The following is a 26,759-nucleotide window of genomic DNA, read 5'->3' on the forward strand; positions in this document are numbered from 1 at the left end:
TCTTATAGGCACTGTGTCCTAGTCTTAGGTCTTTTGCAGACTGAAGAAGGTTTTCCTCAAGGATTTGCCTGTATTTAGCTCCATCCATTTTGCCCTCTACCCTGACAAGCTTCCCAGTACCTGTTGATGAAAAGCATCCCCATAGCATGATGCTGCCACCACCATGCTTCACAGTAAGGATGGTATATACGGTCATCTTATAATTAAAGAAAGTGATCGACTCCATTTTCATTTGGAATGAAATTTGTTATCTATTAAAACAATGTGTTTCGTCGTCTTCATCAGGTATAATATAGCATTCAATCTGAGCTGAGTTGAATTATCATTTATATACACTTGAATTATTGTGTGTGTGTGTATAAGGGTATATTAGTATTATTTTTTTAATCCTTAGGCCATTCAGAGGTTGTTCGTTTTTTGCTGGAAGCGTGTAAAGTAAACCCGATTCCGAAGGACAGGTAACTCTCGTTTTACTTCTGTATTTTTCACATTGAAGCAGCTTTGTCCCAGAACCATATTTACACCAACACTAAATTATATGGTGTTTGTGTATTACATGCTTCCATATTTCAGCCTTCTGCGTTCACTGCTTTCTTACAGTAACAGACTTTATTCGTGGTACAGTTTGATTACAACCCCCAACAGTAAATTTAGCTGTAAGGATATGAGCTTCCCTCCCCATCTATACCTGCTTGTCATTACACTACCAAACATCATCTGCCAAAGACATGCTCCTGCTACTATTTGTAGCAGTTGGTTGTTATAAATGATATCTTCAGATAGCAATGTTAAACATGACTACAGCCTTCTTGCATACATAATAAACTGTTTTTTAAAAACTTCTATGAATATATTTTATATAGGTGGGGCAACACCCCCATGGACGAGGCCATCCATTTTGGACACCACGATGTAGTGACTATCCTTCAGGACTACCATAACAAATACAACCCCCAGGACAATCCCAACAATGGAAAGGAAATCCAAACCGCAGAGAAGAACCTGGATGGAATGCTGTAATCCATTCCACATCGTTATTAACAAAACTGCTTTTGCACTAGAGACCATGTTGTTGGGTGATGTGAGTGTATGATAGTGCTGTGTTGTGGGAGAGTGTTAAACTGTCACTGCTTTGCTTTTTTGTGATTGCTGAAATTGCTCAACTGTCTTTTAAACAAACTTCCTTGAGCAATATGTTGAATGTAAAGCACTATGTTGTAATGTTTGATGATTATTTAATTAGCGTAGTATTCAATCCATATATATATTATTCGGTAGCGAATAATAATTATATATAGAAATTTAAAAAATGAACACCTACCTCCCTGTTTTTAAATAGACTGAATATCCCAAACTATCACATAGTAGACCTATATTTAAATCAGAAAGTATTTATTGAAACCACCTTGTGCTCAACTAAGTAATGGAACTAATGCACCTCAAGATTGTATTTCGTCTGTTATTTGTACTGATAAAACAAGGCAGCTGTGAGTGAAACAAGGGTTAACATTATAACAAAACCGGAGCTGCCATTCTCCATGACCAGGATTAAATTAGAATTTTATAGACACTGAATAAACATTATATCCTGTTCGGTCATTATCTGTTATCGTATACATTTGTAACGTTTTTAACAGTTATTTCACTTTACTTTTGGTCTATAAAATAAACGTCATACTTTTAAATAGTATCCATATTGTTCTGGTACTGTGGGTATGTGTACTGCATTGTCCAAACAATAACATTTGCATTGTGAGCCTCGCATGTGTCTACATCATGGGGTGATATAAACCTCTGTCATCTTACAGGGAAACTCGATTAGCAATTGTTTCCCGCTTTATGAAAGATACTAATTATGTACGTGTTTAAATTAAAAAAAAAAAAAAAAACGAATGCAGGTGTAGTGTTAGAAAGTGGTACATGTACCAAAATATGACGTCTAATGTCAGCAAGTGGTACTTTGTCAAATTTTGGTACATGTGCAATCAATTGCCATCTGATGGGTGTTTCTCTGATGTGAAAAGGAGGTACATGGTTCACTTTCTAATGAGTGTTTTGCAGCTGTGCATAAGTGGTACATGCTTATTATTTAACTCTTTCAGGACCAAGCATTTTCTGGAAGTATTTGACCTACAAAATTTCACTGAAAATCAATTTTTTACAGTAGCATCTTGGACGGTGTCCTTTTTTTCAGAACACTCTGGGGTACATTATAAAGTACGCAAGAAACCGCAATATATACATCTATATATTTTATGTAAAGTATTTATTATGTATTGTGCTTTAGAGATAAATGAATAAAAATGTGTTATTCTCTGACCCGAAGGACGTTACAATACGTCCTGAAAGTTCTGTTGAAAAATACTGATGTTTGGACAAATTACAAGCCTTTGTTTAACCTGAGTGATTGCAATGACATAATACAATAATTCTCAGGGTCTTTGTAAGCAATAATGGACACTACTCTCGGTTACTTTCTCAAAATAAATATTTATATATAAAATAAGCTATTCATTCCATTATTACCAGTAGTAAGAAAAATGCACCTGATAGCTTTAGTTAATGAAATGTTTTCATCCATGATTCACAAAAAAACGGTTGAAAAAAGTTGATAAATGTAATTCTCTGCGGGAGTTTAAATAGTTACATTGTCTTTGCACACAGTACAGTAGCTACGTTTTATTTCTATCCCAATATTCATTTTAAATCATATGATTTAGCGTCCTGCTCCATACAAAGCTATTCACAACGAAGACAAAATGAGAAGCCCACCGCAAAGTTGCAGAAGAAAAAAAGTACAACACCCAATGTATTGCATATGATAAATATGTGCATACTACTTATTTTCTTAATGGTGGAAAAATATAATAAAATAAAAAAAATGAAAAAGACAGAAAACAGCATAACGTTCCAGATTTCAACTGACATTTCCGTGTATTCAAAGCGAAAGTTGTTTAGGCGTGCAGGAGAAAGCACAGTGCGCTGTGTACCACTTTTTATCCTCGTACCTGAAAATAACACTACACCGGTGTTTGTGTACCTGTTCACTCAGGGTAGGTAATATAAACTGTAGCATAAGGTACCAGAAAAATACTACTACAGAAAAACAAAATAAATATATAAAAAATAGTAAGTAGCAAATTAAGAGTTTTCTGTAGCAAAATGCTACCAAATATGTTAACTTTAAGATAACTGAACATTTCAGAGTGATCAATTCAAATGCTGCAGGCATGGCTGCTTTTTAAATGTTATGTAAACTTTAGGACCAATTATGTTTACCAAAGACTATTTTTATTTTAGATTATTTTATGTTATTACTGGTGTAGAATATGCTACGTTTACAATTACTGTATAGTAAGTCAACTTTACCCTCTCACCAAAAAGCAGGTTTCAGAAACGTCAGATAAACGTTATCAAGAAGTTGAGCAGCAACTCTCCAAACTTCTAGTTTTTTTAGCTTAATACATGAAAGTTGGTTACTATCACCTGTTTGTACAGTAAATGTGGCTCTAGATAGCAGCTGCTTTCAAAAGTTTTGCATCACCCTGTAGAATAACCGGTTTTGCTTCATAAATTCAAATGAAACCTGCTGAATAATGATTGACATACCGCTTTGTAATTTTTCCATATACTTAAAGAAAAAATGATAACTTCAGATACTTTTGCGCTATCATTGTGTAGTTTCTTTGATTACAAAATAAAATATCAATATAATGTGTTTTTAGTGTCTCAATTCTAGGTGATGCAAAACTTGTATCCATAGCTGTGTGTTTAGTGTTTGCGTTCTTGATAAAGCAAAATCAGCCAAAGCTTCTGTGGAGGTATGTCTGTTTGACAGGGAGAGGGAATGAGAGAAAATATAACTTGATTATACTGCACCGCATGTGTGCAATTTACTTGATGCACTGAAAACAGTAAAACTAGTTTTCAAAATCTGGGAAACATGGTTTGCACTAGCAGAGTCAATGGTTGAAAACTGTAGCACATTTATGAGATGACGTTATCTGTGATTGTTATACTGGACATGGAAGACAGCAAATTGAGTGTGTGTATGTATGTATACGCACACACACACACACACAGAGTATTATTTGTAAAGGTATCCTCTGCTTTTTGTATTCCAAGAACAAATCTATTAATTGTATATGTAAGCACTGCACTCTTCCTAATGTATTAGTAATATATGGCAATTACAATAACTCAGCATTTCAATCTTAGTTTTTTTGTTTTTTTTTAAAACCCTTGAGGTTCTGGAATTCTATTCCATAGTATACTTATTTAGTTCAGTAGCTGGAGTCATGATGATATTTAATGGATTTACAGATTTACAGATGCACTGTCTCAGTTTTCATGTTGTTTTTTTCATGTCACAGCTTGTGTGTTTTTGTGTAGGTGCAAATAGGTATATAGAAGGTAGAATTCTGACCTTGCTGTATGCACTGCATTGCTGTTTTATATTCCTTTAAGCATATTTTCAATCTGAACAGTGGGAGGTGTATTTAGTCTGTTAGTGTTGCAGGCAATGAAAGATGTTTATTTTGATGAAGAATTTTAAATAAAGTACTGCTTTTAAGGCATAGTAAAGCTTATGTGTTTCTTTTACATGCATCCAAAAATACTGATTGTCAGATTTAATTGAAACAAAAATGCAATACATTTTAAATTCCTCAAATATATATATAGTATTATATATATTATATATATATATATATATATATATATATATATATTATATTATATATATATATCAGAATAGTATATATATATTAATTAAAATGCACATAGCTACAATATGCAATAAGCCATTTCATATAAAATTAGTACGTGTTGATATTACCATTTCAAATTTAATTTACAACATTTATGAAATGGGGCATGAGCAAGTAATTAATGTGGGTAAAGTGCTGTACAAACAGATACATCTTGATGTATAGTGAATGTGTACTTAATGTTGTTTTTCTTTTGGTACCTGTTTTCCTATACATGTATGTATACAGTGTATGCATATCTATCTTTGACTAGACATTTTATTTGTCCTTGTATATTACTGTTTGTACAAGGGGTACTGTTTCTTACAAAATATTTTATGAATAGACATTTACCTACAACTCTGTCTACAGCATAAGCAAATACTCAAAAAATCAAAACAGTAATGCAGCGGTTATTTCTAACTTTCTCTAAACCACAAGCTGGATGCATTTGTGAGAGTCACTGTTTCTAACAGGCTAGTTTTTTTTTGTTTTTTTTTCCCTACTCAGCCAAAGTAACCCTTGCTAAAATGTTTAGAGTAAGTCACTTGGAATAGCTGTTTTCAGAAAACAGTACATAGTCACATAGAGTATGGAGGTCATTTTGAGAACCCATTTGTAGTACAGATATTTTATGAAGTCCAGGTGCATGACTGTCCATACTTAGTTTGGATACGTTGAACACATCTGTTAACAAAAAACAAATGAGAATTAGTTTAACATATCCCGAAAAGATAAGTCTGCTCAAAACTTAAAACGCATCCTGACATCCCTGTACTGCTGTCACTTACTGTTTTGAAATACACTGTATGGTCTTTTTGTAAATGGTCTACAGTTAACTCTATCAGTTTCCTGTATTCTATTCAGCATCCATTTGTTTTCTCCTTTTCCACCAACTTACACAACAACAGAACTTATTTCATTATATATGCTAGTAACATGATCGTTTTAGATCTTATTCAGAGTGTTTGTTTGCCTATGTAATAGTAGTACAGTACTAGTTTTTAGTTTCCAATAAAAAAATATATCAAAAAGTGACTACCACTGTTAATGGAAATGACCTTAACATCCATTTGCTTGTATGCTAATATATCAGTCGTCAATGTACTTTAGCTCGGTGGTTTTCAACCCTGGTCCTGGGGATCCCCTGTGTCTGCTGGTTTTCATTCCAAAGGAGCTCTCAGTTACTTAACTAGACCCTTAATTTTAGTGATACTTTGCTTAATTAGACTTCAGAGTTCAAGTTACTTATAAAATGTTATAGATAAAATGAAATCTGCAAATGTTTGAGCTGAAAACAATTAAGGTCTAATTAAGCAAAATGATAAGTTCAATTAAGAGTCTAGTTAAGTAATTGAGAGCTTAGGTGGAATTTAAAGCAGTAGACACAGTCAGTCCGATTTTCAGAAAGGGCACAGGAAAAAGCAGCTTGCACAAAACCTTTGCAACACCAAAAAGGTGTCAAACTGTACTTTCAGAAGTCCGTCAGGGGCAATTCAGGGGTGCGCTTTTGAAAATGCACTCTCATTACAGCTTGTTAAGTAATTAAAGTCCGTAATTAGTTCTGTTTTGGAAATAACGACTTATTTTCAAAAGGAGCAAAATACGAATGTGCCTCAAAATACACTGGCTAAATAAGACATGACCCCTCTCGTGTCGTAAACTGTCTGCAACCAAAAGGGTTGACTGCAACTTGTTTTTTTTTTATTATTAAAGATCAGAGAATTAGAACAGAGCTATTAGCTACTTCGTTCATAACCAACAACAGGTCTCTATTTTAGGAATAAATACTTTGTACAGAAATCGTACAGCCCTCTGCAGTGTGTAGCAAACTAAACCTGTCGTCAAATCCCAAGACAGTGAACAGTGTTAATAAGATTTTTTTTTTATTTTTTATTTTTTTAGTGATAAAACAATAGATTTGCACTGCTGTTCTTTTAAAAGGGGAAATTACAGGAGAATCTCTTTACAGCAATGGGTAACGCAAAAAAAAAAAAAAAAAATCTTTAAACTATAGGCCTACCCTTGTCATTTGCTTTTAAAAAATATTTCATGAGAAAATAAACCGCAAAGTAAAACAGAAGGCTACAGTATACCATATTTCCAAACGGGGAGGCTGAAGAATAATAATAAGCAGGCATTTTATTAATTGTCAGGCTTTCCTAACGATGTGTAAAACTTTACGTTCTTTAACATTCCTCCTTTTGAAAATAGAGCTGTATAATTAGTGAGCAAAAAGTCATAGTGAAAATGCCATGACTTCTAAATGTGCCCCTTCTGAAAATCAGGCCGAGTGTGTCCCTACAACCAGGGTTGAAAACCACTGCTTTAGCTGACTATTTTCAGGTATAACAATCCCTCTTGGATGTTTTATGAACCCTGTACTTGACATACCACAGTGTTGATTTCTGCAGGGTTAATAATCCGCTCAAGTTCACCATATTCGTCTGGGGACATGGGACACAGGTTTTCTGGTGATTGAAGTCTGGAGGGGTGGCTAAAAGAAATTAAGTTTGCTGATTTGAAAAAAGTGCAATTCTTTTCAAAACGAATACCTTTATATGTGTGTGTTTGTTTTTTTTTTTTATTTCTTAAGGATGGCAAGTAGTCCAAGCTTATAATTAATAATTTAAAAAACCTCAAGCAAAAGGTTTAAATTCTGCATAATATTTTGTTGAGAATTTCTGGCACTTTTTGTACTTCCCTGGAACACATTTATTTATTTATTTAAAATTTGGCAATTATTTTTTCTAAGTTCCTCCCTAACTTGGAAAGCCCAATTATTATATTATTTTTTATTTCAACCGGGCTCACCCTTCCCACCCGGGCGGCGCTCGGCCAATTGTGCGCCACCCCCTGGAAACTCCCGTTCACGGTCAGCAGTGGAATAGCTTGGACTTGAACCAGAGATCTCCAGGCTATAGGTAAAGGCACTCCCTGTGGCGTGCAGGATGCAGCACTCCGGAGTACCGGAACTCCAAATTTCTAACCCTTTTGAATAAATCCAATTTAGAATGGTAGTCTGTTAATTACTAATAAAATATGCTATCTGGCTTGTCATGGAATGCCAACACACAGTATATAGTAATATACAATACAAAAAGTCCTTCAAAACAGTTTCATTCAAATTAGGTTTGTTTACACACAATGTATGCTAGTGCTAGCCCCTTAACTCTTAAGGATCAAGTGTTTTAACCCTTTGCTGCCGACACGCTCTAATTTCGTAACTTGTAAACATGATATATCTCAGCCGTCCAATCAACGACCTTGTTTTCCATTGGGCCATATCCTCACGTAATTGGTTCAGGGCTGCGGTGGGTGTGGCTTTTTAAAATTTGTGTTTCACATTTGACTCCGCTATTTTCTGAGACAAAAAAATAATTACTGGAAAGAGATCTAAGATGCCCCTCTTATAAATGTTTTACTGTTATTTTTAATTATATACATTTTTATTTTATTTCGTGTCCTGTTTTGAAAATTATTCTTTGGACGAAGGCAAAAGTAAATATGACATGGAACTGATCTCTAACTAGCTAACTTAGTATAATTGCAGTGTCAGTGTTGTTTTCTCATTATTCTGTTTATTATTATTAGTGTACTTTGTTTCTGTGTGTGTAAATGATGGATAAGTATTTAGCTGAAGTCATTACTTTTATTATTGCTTAGCTGTTTATTATTGGTAGTTTTTTTTTTTTTTAACCCTATACAGTATTCTCAAGTTTCTTCTTTTTTTTTTAAAATAAAGAAATAAAAATAATAATAAACATACTCAACATCTCATGAAGCATACATATTGAGACCTCTACTCATAAATAATGAACTTTAATCACAAACGGAATTATATTATATTTCCAGGTTTCTTCAGTTTCACTTTCAGTTCTACAACTGCCATTTCAGCTCTTTTATGCACATTGTTTTGCATTACAAAACCTTATGTAGCTCTGCAACTGTACAAGCAATTTCAATTCTGATTAAATATTTGAAATCGTCATAAAATTGCACATCTCCCATATACTCTAACTTTTTTTTTCTACATCATTTGGAAAGATATGAAAATGTGCACATTTTTAAAATATTATTATTGATATTTCATATTTCAATAATTTTTTGGAGGTGTTTCTTATAAGTCTATATATCACCCTACAACAAAACAGATGATATCATTGGAAAGGTCTACTCAATACCTGTCTGTTGATATATTGTGTTTTAATTTGTGATTTATGGTTATTAAACTACTAGCGTTAAAATAGAAAGTTGTTGGATACATGCGCAATTTATAGTCATTCCCAGTAGGCGGCATAGGGTTAAAGTGGGATGCTCCTCCAGGACAAGGGGTTTTTGGCTGTATTTGACTCTCTTCCTATAAAAACCTCACAAAACAAAACTTTTTACAGCAGTATCTTAGAACTGGAGTTATTTTTTTCAGTATACTCAAGAGAACAGTATCTATTTTTTCACCTATATATATATATATATATATATATATATATATATATATATATATATATATATGTGTGTGTGTGTGTGTGTGTGTATATGTGTTTTCCAAGAGATACATAGATACAAACATTTCATTCTATGACCTGAAAGGGCTTACAATACTTCCTAAAGGTTTTGTTGAAAAATATTGATGTTTGGGTAAATTACAAAACATTGTTTCACCTGAGTGATTTTGTGATTTTCTTTACACATTTCTGGTTAAAGGTACAAGCTACAACTGTCCCTGAAAGTTTTTTTTTCATTTTTAATACGGGCAAAATATAAGACATTCTTTCACTTGAGTGATTTTATGAATTTAGAGGCTTGTTAAAAAAACAAAAACAAAAAACAAACAAAACACATAGTTTAGAACGAAACGTTTTAGAACACCTATACTATATAAACTGAATCACTGTCAGAAATTTCTGATTCATCAGAATCGGACGATCATATTTCTGCCTGATTCAACCCCTCTAATCGTCTTACCATCTTGAAATGAGTGGAAACAGCTAGGCCTATATTATGGTGTACAGGTCAATTTCTGTACATAAACAGTTACACATATATTCTATTATCAAAGCAGTCATTTACAAACAGCAAGAACAACATAACAGTAAGAACAACAACAGAAGCTAACTATTACAAGCAAACCTAGTAACATTGAAATGCCATCAGAGACGTTTATTCTCAGGATGTTTATAAGCAGTAATAGACACTGTTCTCGATTACTTTCTCAAATATTTATAATAGTTCTTCATTCTATTATTAGTGGTAATAAGGGAAAAAATGTAACAGATCAATTTAGTTCCTGAAACATTATCTTCTTATTGCTGCTTGTTTCTTGTTGTTTAGAAATGTAGTAAAACATACATATTAAATCCAAAGACAGAACAAACGCTCTAATGTAATAATGTCAAATACATCGGATTCACAGTGTGTTTCTGTTTTTTTCTTATCTCTAAACAAGTTCCTGTGATGTTATGTTTTGCGTGCTGCTGTAAACGGTCTCCTCCCTTTAAAAATGAAATGCCCACCTCAGTGATGTCACATGAAAAAAAAACAGAAAAACAATTAAATTCAATCCCTCCCCTATCCAATGATATGAGTCTCCAACCTATACTATGGTGGCCCGGTAAGACAATGAAATTAAGTGCGTTTTCTAACACTATGTAACACAATTTTTGTTCCTGAGTAGTAAGTGTTATTTCCTAATTGCTTATGCCTCAAAAGTATAGAAAATGGCTATTATTCCCCACAAACTTTGCTTTTGTGACCAGGACAGTGATATTTCAAAATATCACTATTTCCAATGGGAAAACAGGCAAATTAACATGTATTTATACTAAAGTAATACAAAAATGACTACAAAAGATTTAGAAGTGAGTAGTTTTTCGAGATTTACGATTATACTGTATTTACAGTATAATCGTAAATCTCGAAAAACTACTCACTTCTAAATCTTTTGTAGTCATTTTTGTATTACTTTAGTATAAATACATGTTAATTTGGATTCATAAGTTGTTTTTTTCTGACTTTATGTGAACAAAAAGACACACATTTGCCAGTTTTCTCATTGGAAATAGTGATATTTTGAAATATCACTGTCCTGGTCACAAAGCAAAGTTTGTGGGGAATAATAGCCATTTTCTATACTTTTGAGGCATAAGCAATTAGGAAATAACACTTACTACCCAGGAACAGAAAAAAAAATAAAAATTGTTACACGGTGTCAAGGGCCCAGAAAGACACTTCAGTATTATTGATTTTACATGATCTCTGTCCTTAAAGTTTTCCATACCATAGTGAACAACTAGGCCCCAATATTGTGTTTTACCAGTCAGACCCAGGAGCGGGGCTCATCATAATCTACCCACTGAATTGTGAAAACATGTATTGTGACATTCTCCTTCATTTCAATATTTAAGAAAACCCTACCATGGATCAGGATTAATTTGACCAGACAAAACCAAAAAAAAAAAAAAATCTGTCCTGTCTTAAATGATATGCAACACAACCAATTCTGCACTGAATTCTACAATCACGGATTTCCCCTGGATGTACACGGTGCATTCTGTAAACGCCTACAGTTTTCAAAAGCATTACGATTTAAAAATGAATTATACTTACACTTCTGATATAGAGATTAATTCAGTTCGCATGTAGCCATTACTTCTTTTATCATTATCCACATCCATAGGTTCTGAGGCTGAAATGGCAACATGTCAAAATATGTCACTTGAGATTCAGCACGCACTTCTCGTCAGTAAAATTCAGTCTTTCCTGCTGTTTTTTTTTCCTAAACAGTCTGCTTATTTGCCTAACTCATTATTTGGGAAACCTGTTTCTATTTAATAATTCAGTACAAAGATTTTTCTGCAGACCTGGAAGACAGTATATATTTAATATATAAAAATGTTACATTTGGTAATTTTATGCTAGTTATTTTACTGTAGTCTAAAACCCTTCCAAGCAGTCCCGGTGTCCCGGTGTTAATTAAGTGAATACTCCACTTACGCTCTGTTGGTCTGGAGTAGTATTTTCCAAAAGCATTATCCTTGGGAATATCAGGGTGAAGGAATCGGAGCGGGTTTTCAGGGATATTCTCAGCAGCCATCACTTTGTAATTTCGGATTATGTCTGGGAATGACACAGCCGACAGCTCTTTCTTGGTATAGGGCTCCACTGCGTGGAATTGAGGTTCATCTACAAAGAAACAAAGACATCTCAAAAAGGCAAAACCAGCCATGAAGTGAAAGATGTTTTTTTTGCATCTCATTTGCCTGCAAACACATCAGTCTAAGGGGCTCTTTTTTTATTAAAGCATGGGTACAGTGGTCAACACGTGGGACTTCTCTGCACTACTTAGGCTAGTTCATGAATATGAATATGGTGCTGTAATCAATGGACCTTTACAGCAATGATGTCCCCATCACTCACCGTTGTGTGACCTTTCCACCCACGTGAAGGTTATGGCCCCCTCTCTGCTGCTTTCACTGAATCTCAGTAGGAACGTGCCAGGACTTTTGTTATTCAGCAAAGCACGTTCCCTCTCCTTGCTAACAAACCCCATGATGCAGCTAAAAAAAGGAAACCACGCTATTAAATACAGTTAGAAGACTCCAACCTTTTTTTAAGTCGAAACATTATTGCTATAACAAGAAGATCAATCCTTATACTGTGGCAGTTTCTCTAAAATTGCTTAGATTCTTACCCATCATTCCACAGTGGCAGAAGGTGCCTTTTAATAAGCTCCAAGATCCCTTCAATCCATAACCAGAAGGATTTTTCATTTACATTCTCCTTAAAAGAAATTAAAAACAAAAACAAAAACAAAAAAACACTAAAACATATTCGGTATTAAAACCCACAACTACCACAAGTGCTCTGCCAACAAGCAAGTACATGTATTCAATGGTACTTGTAAACTCCTTTTATAGACTTTTGGAAAGCAACCACCTTAATAGTCCTATAATACTGATGTTTTATATGTGCAAGTTCACCACATTTGGGTCAGAAATAACAAAAATATAATCCTTCAATAGCACAGACATGTGGAATAAATTAAAAAAGCAACGGGAATTTGAATGGGATTCAGACAAGCAGTTACTAAGACGTAAAATTCTATAGGTCTGCTTACAATAAGCCAGACATCATAAACACAGTGCTATTTACACTTCTAAATCTGTGAATTTATTTACAGTCAACTCTTGTTACACTGTCTTCCCATTTTAATAGAAAAAGTATTCATTATATAAAGAAAACACCAAAAAAAACCAAAACATTCTTGGGGCTCCTGAGTAGCGCATCCAGTAAAAGCACTCACACAGAGTGCAGGATGCACCCTATACTCTGGTCGTCGCTGGTTCGAGTCCAGGCTATTTCCAGGGTGTCCTCGGCTCACCGCACACCAGCGACCCCTGTGGTCTGGCCGGGTGCCTGCAGGCTTGCCTGTAAGCTGCCCAGGGCTGTGTTGTCCTCCGACACTGTAGCTCTGGGTCACTACATGGTGAGTCTGCAGTGTGTAAAAAGCGGGCAGCTAATGGCACACGCTTTGGAGGACAGCGTGTGTTCGTCTTCACCCCTCCCCTGGTAGCGGTGAACTGAGCTAAACAAAATAATTGGACACTACTAAATTGGGGAGAAAATAATAAAAATAAAAAATTTAAAAAAACTAACTGGTGACTACTAAATAAAAAAAAATAATTAAAAAACAAACAACATTCTTGTTATTTACAATTTATTTACGCCCACCTTGCAAAACTTGGTCCAGGGAATTAGGCCTTCAGGGTTACTGGCATTAGGACCTGTAATATGCACAAGCATGTAACTGAAAGTATGACACGGGTCTCAACACACTGTCCATTTCCAGTAATATCAAACAAAAGGCAGTCTTCTCTTAGTTGTCCTGTTGCATGCAGTACTGCACCATACACTAAACATGAATACTGTTATAAATAAGCTTTAAAACTGAATTTGTTCTTCATGGTGTACAATGCCACTGCACCTGCTGAGGTATGACCACTATGAATTATGAAACGAAGCTCTGTAGCTGTTGTATCTCTGTTTACCCAGCAGTTTCTCCCCCAGCATGGTGAGCTGCTCAGAGTTCAGCCCTCGTTTGGTGACCGATGAGAACTGCCAGCTCAGAACCTCGGACAGCTGGCTCCATCTGGCAGCAGGGGGGTTCAGGAAGAAGAACAGATTCTGAGGATGAACCAATGGAATCAATTAGTCTTATTACAGTCAGTACAGCGCTTTGCTTGGCATGCATTTCTCATTCATTTTCCGTACATTTAAACTCCCACCGCAATTAGGACCCAGTCCTATGCTTTGCAGTCACTGCACCTGGGATTTTAGATGAGGTCAAGTGGGGACCTAATACCTCCTGCACAAAGACTTTACAACAGGGTGGAAGTAAAAATTGGCTCTGTACGAGTAAAAGGTAAAGTAAAACTAAACCATCTACAGTAAAATGATGCTAATGAGATCTAGGCAAATGTTTTTGTATATAACCAAGACAATCAAAGATTATTCCCAGGTCTCAGCTAAGGCAGAGTAGTACAATTGTACAATTGTGCACACTATATCACTATATGAATACAGATAAAGACATTATAAAAGTCATGTTGCTGCCAGTAATAGCATTAAGGTACTACCTTGGGCTCATTAGTCAACATGTTGTACCACAGAATGGAAGCCCAGCCACTGGGAAGTTGGCTCACATTAGAGATAACCACCAGAGGAAGAGAGGACGTCTGACAAGTTAAAAAGAAAACAAGGTCATCTTTAAGAACAACATGCAGTCACTCTCAACAGTTGCACATTTCAAGTTAGCTGTAACATTTTATAAGTAACTTGAACTGCAACTGTTTAACAGCTGAAAACAAGTAAAAATGTCAATTAAGCAAATTATCACTTCAGTTACAGGTCTAGTTAAGTAATTGACCCAGTCTGAGAAGCCCTGCTTTAAATGACTGGAGGTATGCAGCAGCAAAAAATAAAGCACTAGGCAGTACTGAAAACAAAATGAACAAAGGTAATCTACAAAGTGGACTGGTGAAAGAGAACAGAAAGAAAGCTTACCTCTAAATCTATTACCAGTCCGGGCTGGCAGAGCTGTGTCTCAAAGCTGATAGAGTGGAGCTCCTCAGTCACATTGAGAGGACCCTGAAAGAACACAAAATAACATACAAACTGCTCACTGGAGGCGTGTCACTCTGTAAATGACCTGCACTGAAACACAGAAAATCACTGTACCTCGTTGGTTCTGCTTCCTGTGTTTTTCTGCTCTTTCAGTTGCTGCAATGTGAAAGTTGCATGTTTTAGTAAACCACGACACACAAGAGAGAGTGATTCATTTTCTAGCGAGAGCTATCTTAACTGTTGGACTTCCTAAAACAAAGAAGACACACATCAATTCAGTAGGAAGGACAAAAAGCTCACATTCCACTCTGAACTGTTCTTTATTCAATTTAGTTCACCCAGTAAAAACTTCCATTTACACAATTTTTTTCTTCCCTGAACTTCTGTCTTTCCGTTCGAAGTGGAAGTAACATTTGTATCCACTAGCTGACAATGGAGTCATTTGTATACAGTGCAGAGAAATGGATGGATATGGTAATGTGTGGAGCTACTTTATTTTTAATTATCTTTTAAATAACACTTACCAGATGTCTGAACTCAGCAGCTAAACTTCCATTTGTTGACTCCTCCATGTTCATTACTTTTGTACTGGTCCCCAGAATGTTAAACTTTCGGAATCTGCAGTCAGAAGACAAACGTGCATTATAATAAAATCAAACACATAAACCTTTCCCAAATCTTGAACATTTCTAGTATGTTTTAATACATACCCTTTCACATTCTTCTCATTCACATCTCTGAAAACAAGGCAAAGATTGAAAACGTTTTTTTATAAATGTTAAGACCGTACATTACATATAAGCATGCTAGCATTTCTTACATGTTATAGACACAGCACACACTAGCTAAGCCTATGATACAGCTGTCAGTCATTATATTAACCCAAATGAAATATTGCAGGATATTTTCCTTTTTTTAAATGTACTGAATTTTACATTTTACTGTCAATAGACTAAAACATTGACAACAATCTCCAAAACACACAAAGTGCTTATGTGACAACATACTGTAAACTTACACTATGCAGGGTTACTGTACACAATCAATCAATAAAATATCCAAGGGTTAAATTGAGATGTAATATATATCAAAGCAGCAGACTTGGATATTTTACCCAAAGTCATGCTTTTTATAAAATATTTTCTGAGCAAACTAATTGTTTGAACTGTGGCTAAACTATGTGCTTCTGCCGTCACAGCAATGGCTTGAATGTTTGTTACATACTTATCAAATGATCCTTTAACACGCAGCTGATAATTCAGTTCATGAAGTTTAACCAGGAGCCTAAAAAAAAAAGTTAGTAAAAAAGGAAAAATTACTAAAAACTAACAACAAAATATAATGTCATCTGCTTCAATCATCTCATTCAATCAGTAATGAAGGCATGTGCATTTAAGGACACCAGTTTGTGGAGAAATAGTCCACCTTGGCTATTTTTGCCACATTGTGACGAAGTAACTGCATTTACCATATTTGATTAATTTTAATGCAAAGTGTCTTGTGCTATCATGTTGGTCTGTGCCCATGTTTGTGAGCCAGTTCACTAAGGTACAGTAATTATTAATCTAAAAATACCACGTTCACATAGATAGATGCAGGGCTGTGATATTCAGAAACACTTGCTTTTACAAACCTTAGCTTCACCGTGAACTGCACCCCGGTCTTCAAGACCAAGGGTCTCTGAGGGTGAGTTGGCATGCAGGGTTGCCTCTCCACCACAAAAGAACTGAAACAGACAAGTGTACATTGACCACAGTTAAGTACTTTCTTTGCACTTCTACCACAAACAAACTGAAAACAGTGTGAAGCAATGACCATTTTAGCCACGTACACCATTTTACAGAATTGTTCATGTCATTTTTTAATATTATAACTGAGCAATCAATAAAAAAGAAGTGCAATTATCAAAAAATGTTTTGAATTCTCAAAGCTAGTATAGTTTTAAATGTAATTTATTCCAGATTGTGAAATGAAAACAGTTATTTCTTATTTTGTAACATATCCTATTTAATAAATAAATACAGTTTTCCCCAACTAGGAATATGAGGTTAACAAAAAGGCATTGTTTCCATTTTAGACTAAATATTGGATTCCAATACTCAAAACAGGAACTCGATTATACAGCCAGCATAAGACTTCATCTATCGCCATTCACAATAATGTGACAGCAGGTTGCAGCATTGATGTCATAAACTTACAGGCATGGCACAATACAAACATATGATTTCAAACACCTGAACGGGCTTTTACCTCTGAATCAGACTGCGGAACAGCAGCTGTGCTCTGTCCTCCAGGAAATGCTTCTTCTGTGTGATTGGGTCATTCTCGTACGTGTATTTCTGCTCCAGCTCCTCCAACTTCTTTAACTGCTGTCGGACCTGCTGCAGACTCTCGGCCACTATTGTAAACCTGGAGTGCATGTTTGGTGGTTATACGGTGCTTAAAATAACGAATACACAAAGGAGACACTGAAATGATGAAAACCAGTACACTTGCACTTACTACCATTTTCAATTTTAACCTTAACACAAAATAGTGCAACTGAGCACTGCATTGGAACGAAAACCAGCTGATACTGTGTGCCGCCAGGAACAGGGCTGGGAAACTGATCTAGGCAACATGTTTTATTTGGGCTAGCACAGTATATCCTTAACCCTTTGTGGTCCTATGTCGGACCAGGTCTGACATTACAATTTTCCCTTTCCAGTCTGATGTTAAGCACAGGTCTCTATTCGTTTTTTCTCTGGAAAGAGCCGAGAAATCCTTTCAATGGCCGAGTGAGACCAACAGAAGCCGAAAAAAAAGGGGCATATCTAACAGCCCCATGCACCACATAAATAACATGAACATAAACGGAACTTTGAGATGTTATTGTAATAAAATCATGACTTGGATCGCATTATTGAGGAGTTTGGTGATAAAACGAGTGATCAGCTGAGGATTTATCAGTATGCACGTCTATAAAGAGGTATGTGAAAAATACAGCGAACACGGGGTGGGGCTTGGCTGGAGACGCAGTACTGAGTGTGCTTTTGCGATTCAGTGCCTTTTAAACCTGTTTTACGCTGGAAAAAAAAAAATTTAAACAGCTCATGTGAAAATAAATTGAACCTAACGTGCCTGACAAGCACTGAATAAATGGACTGCAAAGAGTTAATATTTTAGCCTAAACTGTATGAGTTTATAGGTGTATTCTTAAAGATATTATGTGCTTCCCCAGTCACCAGTTATCGAAATCCAGTATTAGACACACATTGGCTTGACATGTATTTTAAGTTGAAACTTAAATAGTTTACAATATTTATAACCTGGTATTGAAATCATTTGGAAGGTGGTATACAACCATAAAGTTTTCCTAAAATCAATTAAAATATATCGTTCAGTTTTAGCAGGAGACCAGTAATATGCAGCATAACCTGGGTGCCACACTGATGGATTATATAGGGTCACAAAGGGTGTACACACAAGGGCTGAGGCTCACCAAGTCTGCAGCTGGTCCAGACATGCGTTTGGAGGCCCTCCAATGCAAGCAATCTGCTGGCGACGTTTCCACTCCACAAGCTCGTCTGTTATGAGGGCAGTCTGAATCTGTTCTGTGAGATTCAAGGCTTCTGCTATTTTACACACTACATCCTGGAGGTCAAATCACAAAGCAGCTTGTTTTTAAACATGACAGGGCCTATTTTAGCAGACTAAAGAGTGGCGGATCTAAATATGACTTTGGCGTTTAAACTACAATTAAGAAATACAGAAGAGGTCTGCTTTATTAACAACCACATTAAACCTGTCTCACTATAATAGAACCTCAAAGCATTGGAGGAACTTGCTGCAACTTTGTTGCCTATTGGACTTTATTTTGTTTAGCTTTATTTAGATGTTTTTATTGGCTGCTTTATATTGTCAAAATACGTCTTTAAAATCAAAGGAAATGCTATTTAAAGGTTTACTCATTAAAAAAAACAAAACAAAAAAAAAAAAAAACTGTGCCACACACCCATTAAACAAGTCCGAGTCAACTAGGGAACTTTCCAGAAGACTTGAACTGATCAGCTAGACAGAACTACAAAAAGTACTAAAAGCATACCTCTCTTTTCATGTTCAGTTCTATAAACATGTTTTTGATGATCATTTCTTCACGTTTGATTTCAATTGGGGTTGTGCCACTTGATTCGTGCTCTGTCAAGACAAAACATGCTGTTATAAAAATACCAAACATTATATAGTACAACAGTATGAAATTGTGTCATGTACCGTTCATTGTACTACTAGGGCCATCTGTCTAACAGTATCTCCAAGCACAGAAGGAAAATAAAAAGAACTATTTTAGTGCTACAGCATAACTACTGTACCTTGAATTCTGTAACAGCATTATCAGCTAAAGGTAATTTCCTTCTAAGCCCATGTTACCAAGTGTTTCCTGTGAGATGTTATCAAGAAAACAAAACATCTCTTCTTTCAGCATCTGTTTTGCTCCCTGAGCTATAACAAAGCGTGGAAACTTGCATGGCCTCTTACTGCTTCAAGTCCTGCAGTAGAAGAAGCACATCCATTTAGCTGACAAATTTTACATTTTGAGGGGAAAGGAAGCTTGACGCCTACATCCTTGGGGACGTAAACAAACTGGGCAATCTGTTTTACGATGAAAGAAAGTTCACAAACTGCTCACTATACAGAATGAATATGTTTTGCTGTAAAAAGGAATAGTATTGTTGGACACAAGCAGTCATTAAGCTGTAATGATTTTACCTCTGCTCTGTAGAGTTTTGTATTTGAAGTCATGTTCGTCTTGCAGGTCCTCAAGTGACTTAATCCTCTGTTCTGTTTCCTTAAAAGTGCATAATCACAAATGACAAAGAATTGCAGAATCAAATGACAGCTTTATATTCTATTGACAAAGAACTGCAGAATCAAATGACAGCTTTATATTCCATTGACAAAGAATTCCAGAATCAAATGACATTCCCAAAGTAAAGTTTATCCATATTGTGACTGAATTTCAAACATCTCAGATCTACATGATTTCCGAAGAGTAAAATAAAGAAATTACCTGAACTCTGTTCTTTATATCTCTCACTTTGTAATCCAATTCCTTCTGTTTCTCCAGCATTGCAGTATTCTGTGTGCTCCCTATGTTGTCCTACAAAGAACATTTTCAGTAAATGTTTTTTAAACTACAGCACATTGTAATGAGTTATAGACACAGTTAATATTCAGTTAACGTTTTCACCACTTCTCTAATCTTATCAGACTGATGAGTTTCAGTATGTACAAGTTATTTACCCTATGTGAATGTAGGTTGTGTTTTATTCCCATCCACAGAGCCAGGTGTCACTATACACAGAGTTATACTGTACTATACATATCTCAGGCATTACTATCCATTACTATCTAGGCGGGTTCATCAGGACTACAATACAGAGAAACCTGAAATGACCTGTCACAAAAAGGGCTGCCCATGTGTGTCAGTCTATTCAAGGTGCATCTTCTTTACAGTTTTCTGACTGTTAAGAGCAGGTGACTGTGATCTGCACCAGTTTAACAGTAGTTCAGATTCTAGAATCAGCAAGTTCAAGGTAGAAGACACCATTTTTAGGATCAGACCTACTTTCAATAAACCGGTAAGTAATTCACCAGTGCAAGTGACAAATAGCATCAGCCTTCCCTCATATTTCAAGGGCTGTGCTTGAAACCTACTGCAAACAACCTAAAAAGAAACATTACTGTGGCAACACCGAAGTAGTATTTTATAACATATGCAGTATGTCTACATGTGTTTCTTCTTGCTTTCTGAAGGGCACTAATTCAAGAGGTTAAAATTCTAAAATACCTTTAAAAAAATGTCTGTCATTCCAGGGCCTACACTTCTCCAACGGGAAATTGTGCAGCAAATTTTCCCTTCCACAGTAATTGTATTATTTGCCCACAGTAGAAAACCAGCCCCCATCTGTACAAGCTCAACATTCAAAAAGTACCTGGTCAGCTTTCTTTGCCATGTCTAATATCTTCTCTTCTTCTTTCAGACAGCTGCAAATGATCATTGCCATCTGGATCGGATCTTCCTGAAAGTGAACCTATGCAAACACATGAAATAAAAAGAGCAAAAACGGGGGTAAAAAAACAAGTTGATAAATCTTCTTAAGCATTGTTATATAATACCAGTAATTAACTATTTATCTTTAAATAGAAACAGTGCAGTATGCTACATAAATATCAAATGACCAGTCTGGAGTGATTAGTGTTTGACTGTTTAAATGAAAACTGTAACATATAATATGTATTATAATTAGTGCTGGGACAAATATCCGAATATTCGAAAATATATATATTAGCTGGAAATATATATATATATATATATATATATATATATATATATATATATATATATATATATAAAATAGCAAAAAGTAAACAAACCAGATTATGGATGTGCACTCATAGTGATCTCTATGGAAAGCCATCTGGGACAAATACACATTGTGCTGCGCGAGTAGTAATGTGCATTTGATGGGATTTTTGGAATCGGTTCCGAACCGGGTATCTGTCATTGGAACCGGGTATTTCGATTCCGATTCCGGTTCCGGTTCCCAAACTATGTAGAAAAATATTTCCGTATGTCAATGTGTGAGCAAAAGGGGGGTGCATCTTATACATATAAACATAGGCGCCAGTGTCGTGCCGAATTTTGCCCCTTGCGGAACTGCCCCTTGAAAAAAACTTCAACGAAACACTCACATATGAGCATATCTCAAAGTAGTGCAAAATTCCCCAAGTGGCAAAATTCAGCACGACACTGGCACTGTTGCATATAAAGTACTAGGCTACAGATCTACGTCAGGATTAAAAAAAAATGAAATTTTTTTTTTAAAATGACCACAACAATCACAGAGCAGAAAATAAGTTAAACTAAACTCATCACAGCTGCGACCAGTTAGTCCAAAACAAGGACAACAAATGCAAATATAAGCTAAGTGCATGTTTTTCTGTGTCAGTTACAGTTTTGACAGAAATTAAAATTCTTTGATCACTGTAACGGTTTTATGTTTTTAATAGTCAGTTTTATTGTAGTACTCACTGGAACCAGATCCTTGAGACCGAGGTTTGTACCGCCCCATGTAGATACACGCAACGCCCACAATGCAAATCGTATTGGACAGTGGAGTACAAATACATACAGTACAGAACAACGTGGATACAATTGAAAAGATATGACGTTTATTTTATAGACCAAAAGTAAAATTAAATAACTGTTAAAAACATTATGGTTTTATAAGATAACAGTTAATGACCTAAGAGGTCATTAAGGTTATTCAGTGTCTATAAAATGCTAACTGAATCTGTCATGGAGATTATTTTGTTATAATGTTAACCCTGGTAATTATTACTTTATCAAAATTCTGACCACGAAAAAAGCAAAACACATTAGCAAATATTAGCTATAACGTTACCATAATCCAAGAAATGTCTTCCTTGTTTTATCAGTAAGAGTAATAGATGAAATACAATCTTGCAGTGCATTAATTTATCTATCTGTTTTCTTTTTATAATAGATTATCACTACCTTGCGTACTTCTTCTGTTTAACTAGTGAAACGTGTGCTTTAACACAAAATTTTGGTTTGGTGGCAAATTATTACATATATAGCTTTCATTTTCTAAACAGTTTGTTGTGATTGTAACCTTATAATTTATAAGGTCATACAATGCAGGATTCAATGAAATTGTGCGTTACTTTTTTATTATATTGTTATTATTATTTTTTTAATCGCTGTCTTTAAGGTGTGTATGATTTGTTAGTTACCGAAATCTCAGTCAACAACTGAAGACATAAGACATAAGACATTTCGTACGACTTCATTTGCACTGATGAAACATAACCCGGTTAACTGTAAACCACTACCGAATAAGACCATTTTGCTACCTACTTTCCAGGCACGTAGCAAATCCTTACTACTACCTTAAAGTTAACTTCTAAACCCTGATATTATATATTTTTTTGTTGTGACTTTCTGTTATGCGGAACGTAACAAACGAGAAGCAAAACAAAACGTTTTTTTCACCTTCATTTAACAAGGCCATTTCTGCAATTGTTTTATTGGAAGTGTTTAAAGTTTAAATTTCAGTTTTCGTTTGCTTGTTCAGCTGCAAAACGACACAAGTAAACCTTGTGTTATTAGTTTATGAAAACGTGTCGATGGTCACTGTTTACTGTGAAGAAACGGCAATGGCAAGGAATGAAAAAAAAAAATTAAATGTGGTGTTTATTTTGGGAATAAACAAAACAATGTTTAACTTGAACTGTTATTTGGCATCCTTTGTTTTGTAGTTAATTATCTGGGGTAAAGAACACCCTACACAATGTATTCTTTACTCCTGGGATAATTTTCTATTTTAACGTGTTACATATTGTAAGGTCTTGCTGTAAAATAAAGGCACACACACAGGGGCCACGGACACGCCCCCGGCCCCTGCTGCTATGCTGTCTCTGCCTGCGTTCAGAGTTTACTTATTGAAAAACAAACGACTATTTAAATTATGAGTGAATATCCGAACATGAATATCCAAGCATGAAAATCCCGTGTTCGTCCCAGAACTAATTATAATTGTACTGGTCTAAATGAATCCACACAGACAAGCGAAAAGGCAGTTTTTTTTTTCTCATTCTATGAATTTACCATGATAATCCATAGTATGCTTTGCTGTTGTCAACTTGTTTGAATGTGAATACCTGAAGATTGCGTTTTATTTTCCGGATATTGTGCTGCATCAGGAAGTTGTTCTCCAGTGTAAAGCGACTGTATTGGTCATCTAATTGTGAAAGCAGGTCATGAAACCGCAAGGTGGCCAGGGAATCATTTGTGGCTGCAAGATCCCTAAAAGTATTACAATTACAGGTATATTCAATTTAGTATCAGATTGGTAACAACAAGGTGTGCGAAAACTAGGAACATATCACAATAGCAAATTGCCATCTGCTAAACAGATCAAGGTGCTGATGGCTTTAGAATAGGTTATGTTATATGCAAAACATACACAATTCCTGAAAAGAAACAGTATGGATTTACTTTTGATTTACCAAGGGTAACACACTATGCATTCTTCTTATTCTTTCTTAGATTCATTTTGTATGCCATTTTCTGTTTCAGTCACCAGTCTCCAAACTTTTTCAAACTGAGAGGTTTAAGGACCCTGTGACCTCAGTAGAATTCTCAGTATAAATCTACACTCTAAAGCCAGGTCCACACCTGGGCGATCAGTTGCACAACCAATAAATTTGCACAACTTAACTGCCTGCAACTGTTTTGTCCACACCTGAGCAACCAGTTGCTCAACAAGTTTCCCATGTTTAGAAGTGTGTGTAGTTTTCTTTTTTTTCTGGCAATGCTGAACCTGCTGGTGTTGTACTTTCCTTCAGTTTGTCATTATCTTTAGTGAACGATGGCTTAACTCATTATTCGATGAACAACTGGCTGTTATAGTCGTCTCATCTGTAGTTATTTTAAATGAAATATTAAAAGCAGAAGCCAAACCAAGTAAATGCTTGACAAGACCTTGGCTGAGGCATTGTCAGAAACATGGGGCGTATAGTTGACATATTTTTAAATGTACCGCCTCTTTACCATAGAAAAGTAAACAACAGTCAGGAGAGTAACAACCAATCATATTTCTCAAAAAAACATCACTACAAATGCTTGAAAGTAGAGCTTGTCTCTACTGTTCGCAACCAGCTGTGACTCAGTTGCATGCAAAACTGACAGCTCAGGTGTGGACCCACTTAAGTGTGTAACAGTTAATCACCACCTTGCAAAATCGTCTCCCCATGTGGATGGTAGCAATGAAACGTTCTGCTCCAGACAAGTGACTGAAATAGAAAACAATCCAAAGTGAATCTAAAGCTCATCAATACTTTAGTAACAACATATTTCACACCAGTACCAAGTTTACTTTCTTTGGAATAACATTTATGGTTAAAAGTACACTTTTATTAAAACATGCTCTTACCAGTCTTGGCTTTCAATCCACTGGCTTAGGTACTGTCTAATTTCCATTGGAAAGCTGTCATCATAGAGCTGATCAACTTGCTCCAGATATTTCGACTCTAGTTGCTGCAGCTCATACCACTGAGTCATTTTGCTGTAAAATATATCAATAATACATAAATCTATATTGAAGATCGATTCAATCAGTAACAGATGTTAGATCTTATGGACACATTTTATACAGTATAATTTCTTGTGAGAAATGTCATCACTAAAAAACACACCCACACAAAAATGCAAGGTGTCATATATAAGACTGTACCCTGCATCCCACGGAATACAGGATTTTGCTGTATTCACAACAAGTAATAATCGCTCTTAAATCAGCATGCTTAAGGGTGGAAGTTAACTGTGTTTTTGCCCTTGTAACTTTATGAACAACAGCAGCTACAAATAACCATCCATCCCGCAAAAAAATTAAGAATGTATTTTAATAAGAGAGAGGATCAGGTCGGAATACTGACACTCTTTCAAGCATTTACAAACAGTGGACATACTTAACCAGCATACAGTAGTTAGTTAAAAGTCAAGATAACTAAGTGTACGCTGACTATATATATTCTTGCACGACCCGCCTCTCATTTCGACCTACGTCCATCAAACAAATACCATGTAACTTCGGTCGCAGGCATGAGACAAAAACGATTCTATACAGCGACGCCTAAATAGCATATGTCTTTGGTGTCTTCACTATACATAAATATGTATAATTTAATAATGACATTAGAAACGTTACAACTGCACAAGAAATAAAAACAAAAAAACAGGATGCTCGCTGCTATTGCCAAACAAATGCATGGTAGCTCACCGCAGCAAAACCAAAAAATCAAGTGCACCCTAAAATTAACCTCTGTATCTCAGAAAACGTTAAACAGCAGAAGCAGATACCCTAGATCTCACGCCTCTCTTCGTCAAAAGTTCAACGACCCTCAAAGACTTCAGAATAGTTAGTCGGTCACAGTTCAAAAATGAAACTAAATATGCAGAACTCTGTTTAAATAAAACCCAATTTGTACAGTACCGAAAAACACACGCGTCACACCAGTCTCAGCCAACCAAGTCTCACGGTTTGCTTCAAGAATCCCTTCTCTGACCTTCAACCGCCAATTATAACAAAGAGAAGGCTGGCTTTCCTTGTTCGGGAGAAAGGCTGTGGATGTTCTTATAAGTGTCCTCCCTCCCTCATCTGCTGACTACTGACAGCAAGCAGCACGAGAAATAGAAAATATTAGAATGACTTTAAGTTTCGTGCAGGTGTTAAGATAAATGTATTAGTCAGGTTAAAATAATAGCCGTGTTTCGTTAGCCAGACACCGCCAAAAATAAACAGAATTATTGGTAATCTTGTATACAAGCATTTCATTAGATCTCCAGTAAGACATATTGTTCCATCCTAAACCGCTCATTCAAAAGAGCTGACTAATTAGTCCCACAATTAAAAGGACACACACTTCTAAAACAAATAATTTTATATTGATTTCAGCCCGGTTGAAAATAACAACCTGAAATGAAAAGTATGCCATGAACTCATGCTCAGACTTTTGACTTTAATAGGAATTTAATTTGGAATCAGTAGGAAATCGTGTGTTAGTTACATTGGGATCACAGACACTTATTTTAAACTGTTACACATGTCTTGTTTCCAGTTAAAATTGCACGACTATTTTTATGCAAACGGTTTTTTTTCCCATACAAAACAAGAAATGTGGTCATAATTGTAACAAATATTGTATATTATTTTATTATGATCATACAATGTATACAGTAGCTTATATTGATGATATTTTTTGACAAGGCTCAAACAGTATTTTTATATAAAGTATATACCTTTTTCCAAATGTGTTAAGTTTCTA

At 35.5% G+C, this 26,759-nt stretch overlaps 2 protein-coding genes across 7 annotated transcripts in view; one reads left to right on the top strand and one right to left on the bottom strand.

Annotated features, from left to right (window-relative positions):
- Nucleotides 1-1,327, top strand: part of LOC121322917 (glutaminase kidney isoform, mitochondrial-like) — a 40,101-nt gene extending 38,774 nt beyond the window's left edge. For both annotated transcript variants that reach the window (XM_041263515.1, XM_041263516.1), the window contains exons 17-18: nt 395-458; nt 864-1,327. In XM_041263515.1, coding sequence (XP_041119449.1) covers nt 395-458; nt 864-1,020 — 221 coding nt within the window. In that variant the 3' untranslated portion in view covers nt 1,021-1,327. The remainder of the gene's footprint in view (nt 1-394; nt 459-863) is intronic.
- Nucleotides 1,328-5,040: 3,713 nt separating this feature from the next.
- On the bottom strand, nt 5,041-26,007 carry LOC121322927 (signal transducer and activator of transcription 1-alpha/beta-like). Of its 5 annotated transcripts, none has more exons than XM_041263552.1 (24): nt 25,928-26,007; nt 24,869-25,000; nt 23,595-23,739; nt 20,843-20,941; nt 19,918-20,007; nt 19,617-19,695; nt 18,955-19,046; nt 18,352-18,503; nt 17,121-17,279; nt 16,504-16,596; nt 16,095-16,154; nt 15,581-15,607; nt 15,395-15,488; nt 14,985-15,026; nt 14,811-14,894; nt 14,384-14,482; nt 13,796-13,931; nt 13,479-13,531; nt 12,439-12,527; nt 12,165-12,304; nt 11,742-11,930; nt 11,355-11,433; nt 7,143-7,245; nt 5,041-5,435 (listed from the first exon to the last, which is right to left on the bottom strand). In XM_041263552.1, the coding sequence occupies exons 2-24, from the start codon at nt 24,994-24,996 to the stop codon at nt 5,412-5,414; spliced, it is 2,256 nt and encodes a 751-aa protein (XP_041119486.1). In that variant the 5' UTR covers nt 24,997-25,000; nt 25,928-26,007; the 3' UTR covers nt 5,041-5,411. The 5 variants fall into 5 exon arrangements, with proteins under 5 accessions (XP_041119486.1, XP_041119485.1, XP_041119488.1 ...); XM_041263551.1 differs by lacking the exon at nt 25,928-26,007 and adding an exon at nt 25,795-25,909; XM_041263554.1 differs by lacking the exon at nt 25,928-26,007 and adding an exon at nt 25,795-25,908 and having other exon boundaries at nt 12,439-12,524.
- Nucleotides 26,008-26,759: the final 752 nt, after the last annotated feature.

This window comes from Polyodon spathula, chromosome 11 (genome assembly GCF_017654505.1).
Source record: "Polyodon spathula isolate WHYD16114869_AA chromosome 11, ASM1765450v1, whole genome shotgun sequence".
In the NCBI taxonomy this organism is placed as follows: Eukaryota; Metazoa; Chordata; class Actinopteri; order Acipenseriformes; family Polyodontidae; genus Polyodon; species Polyodon spathula.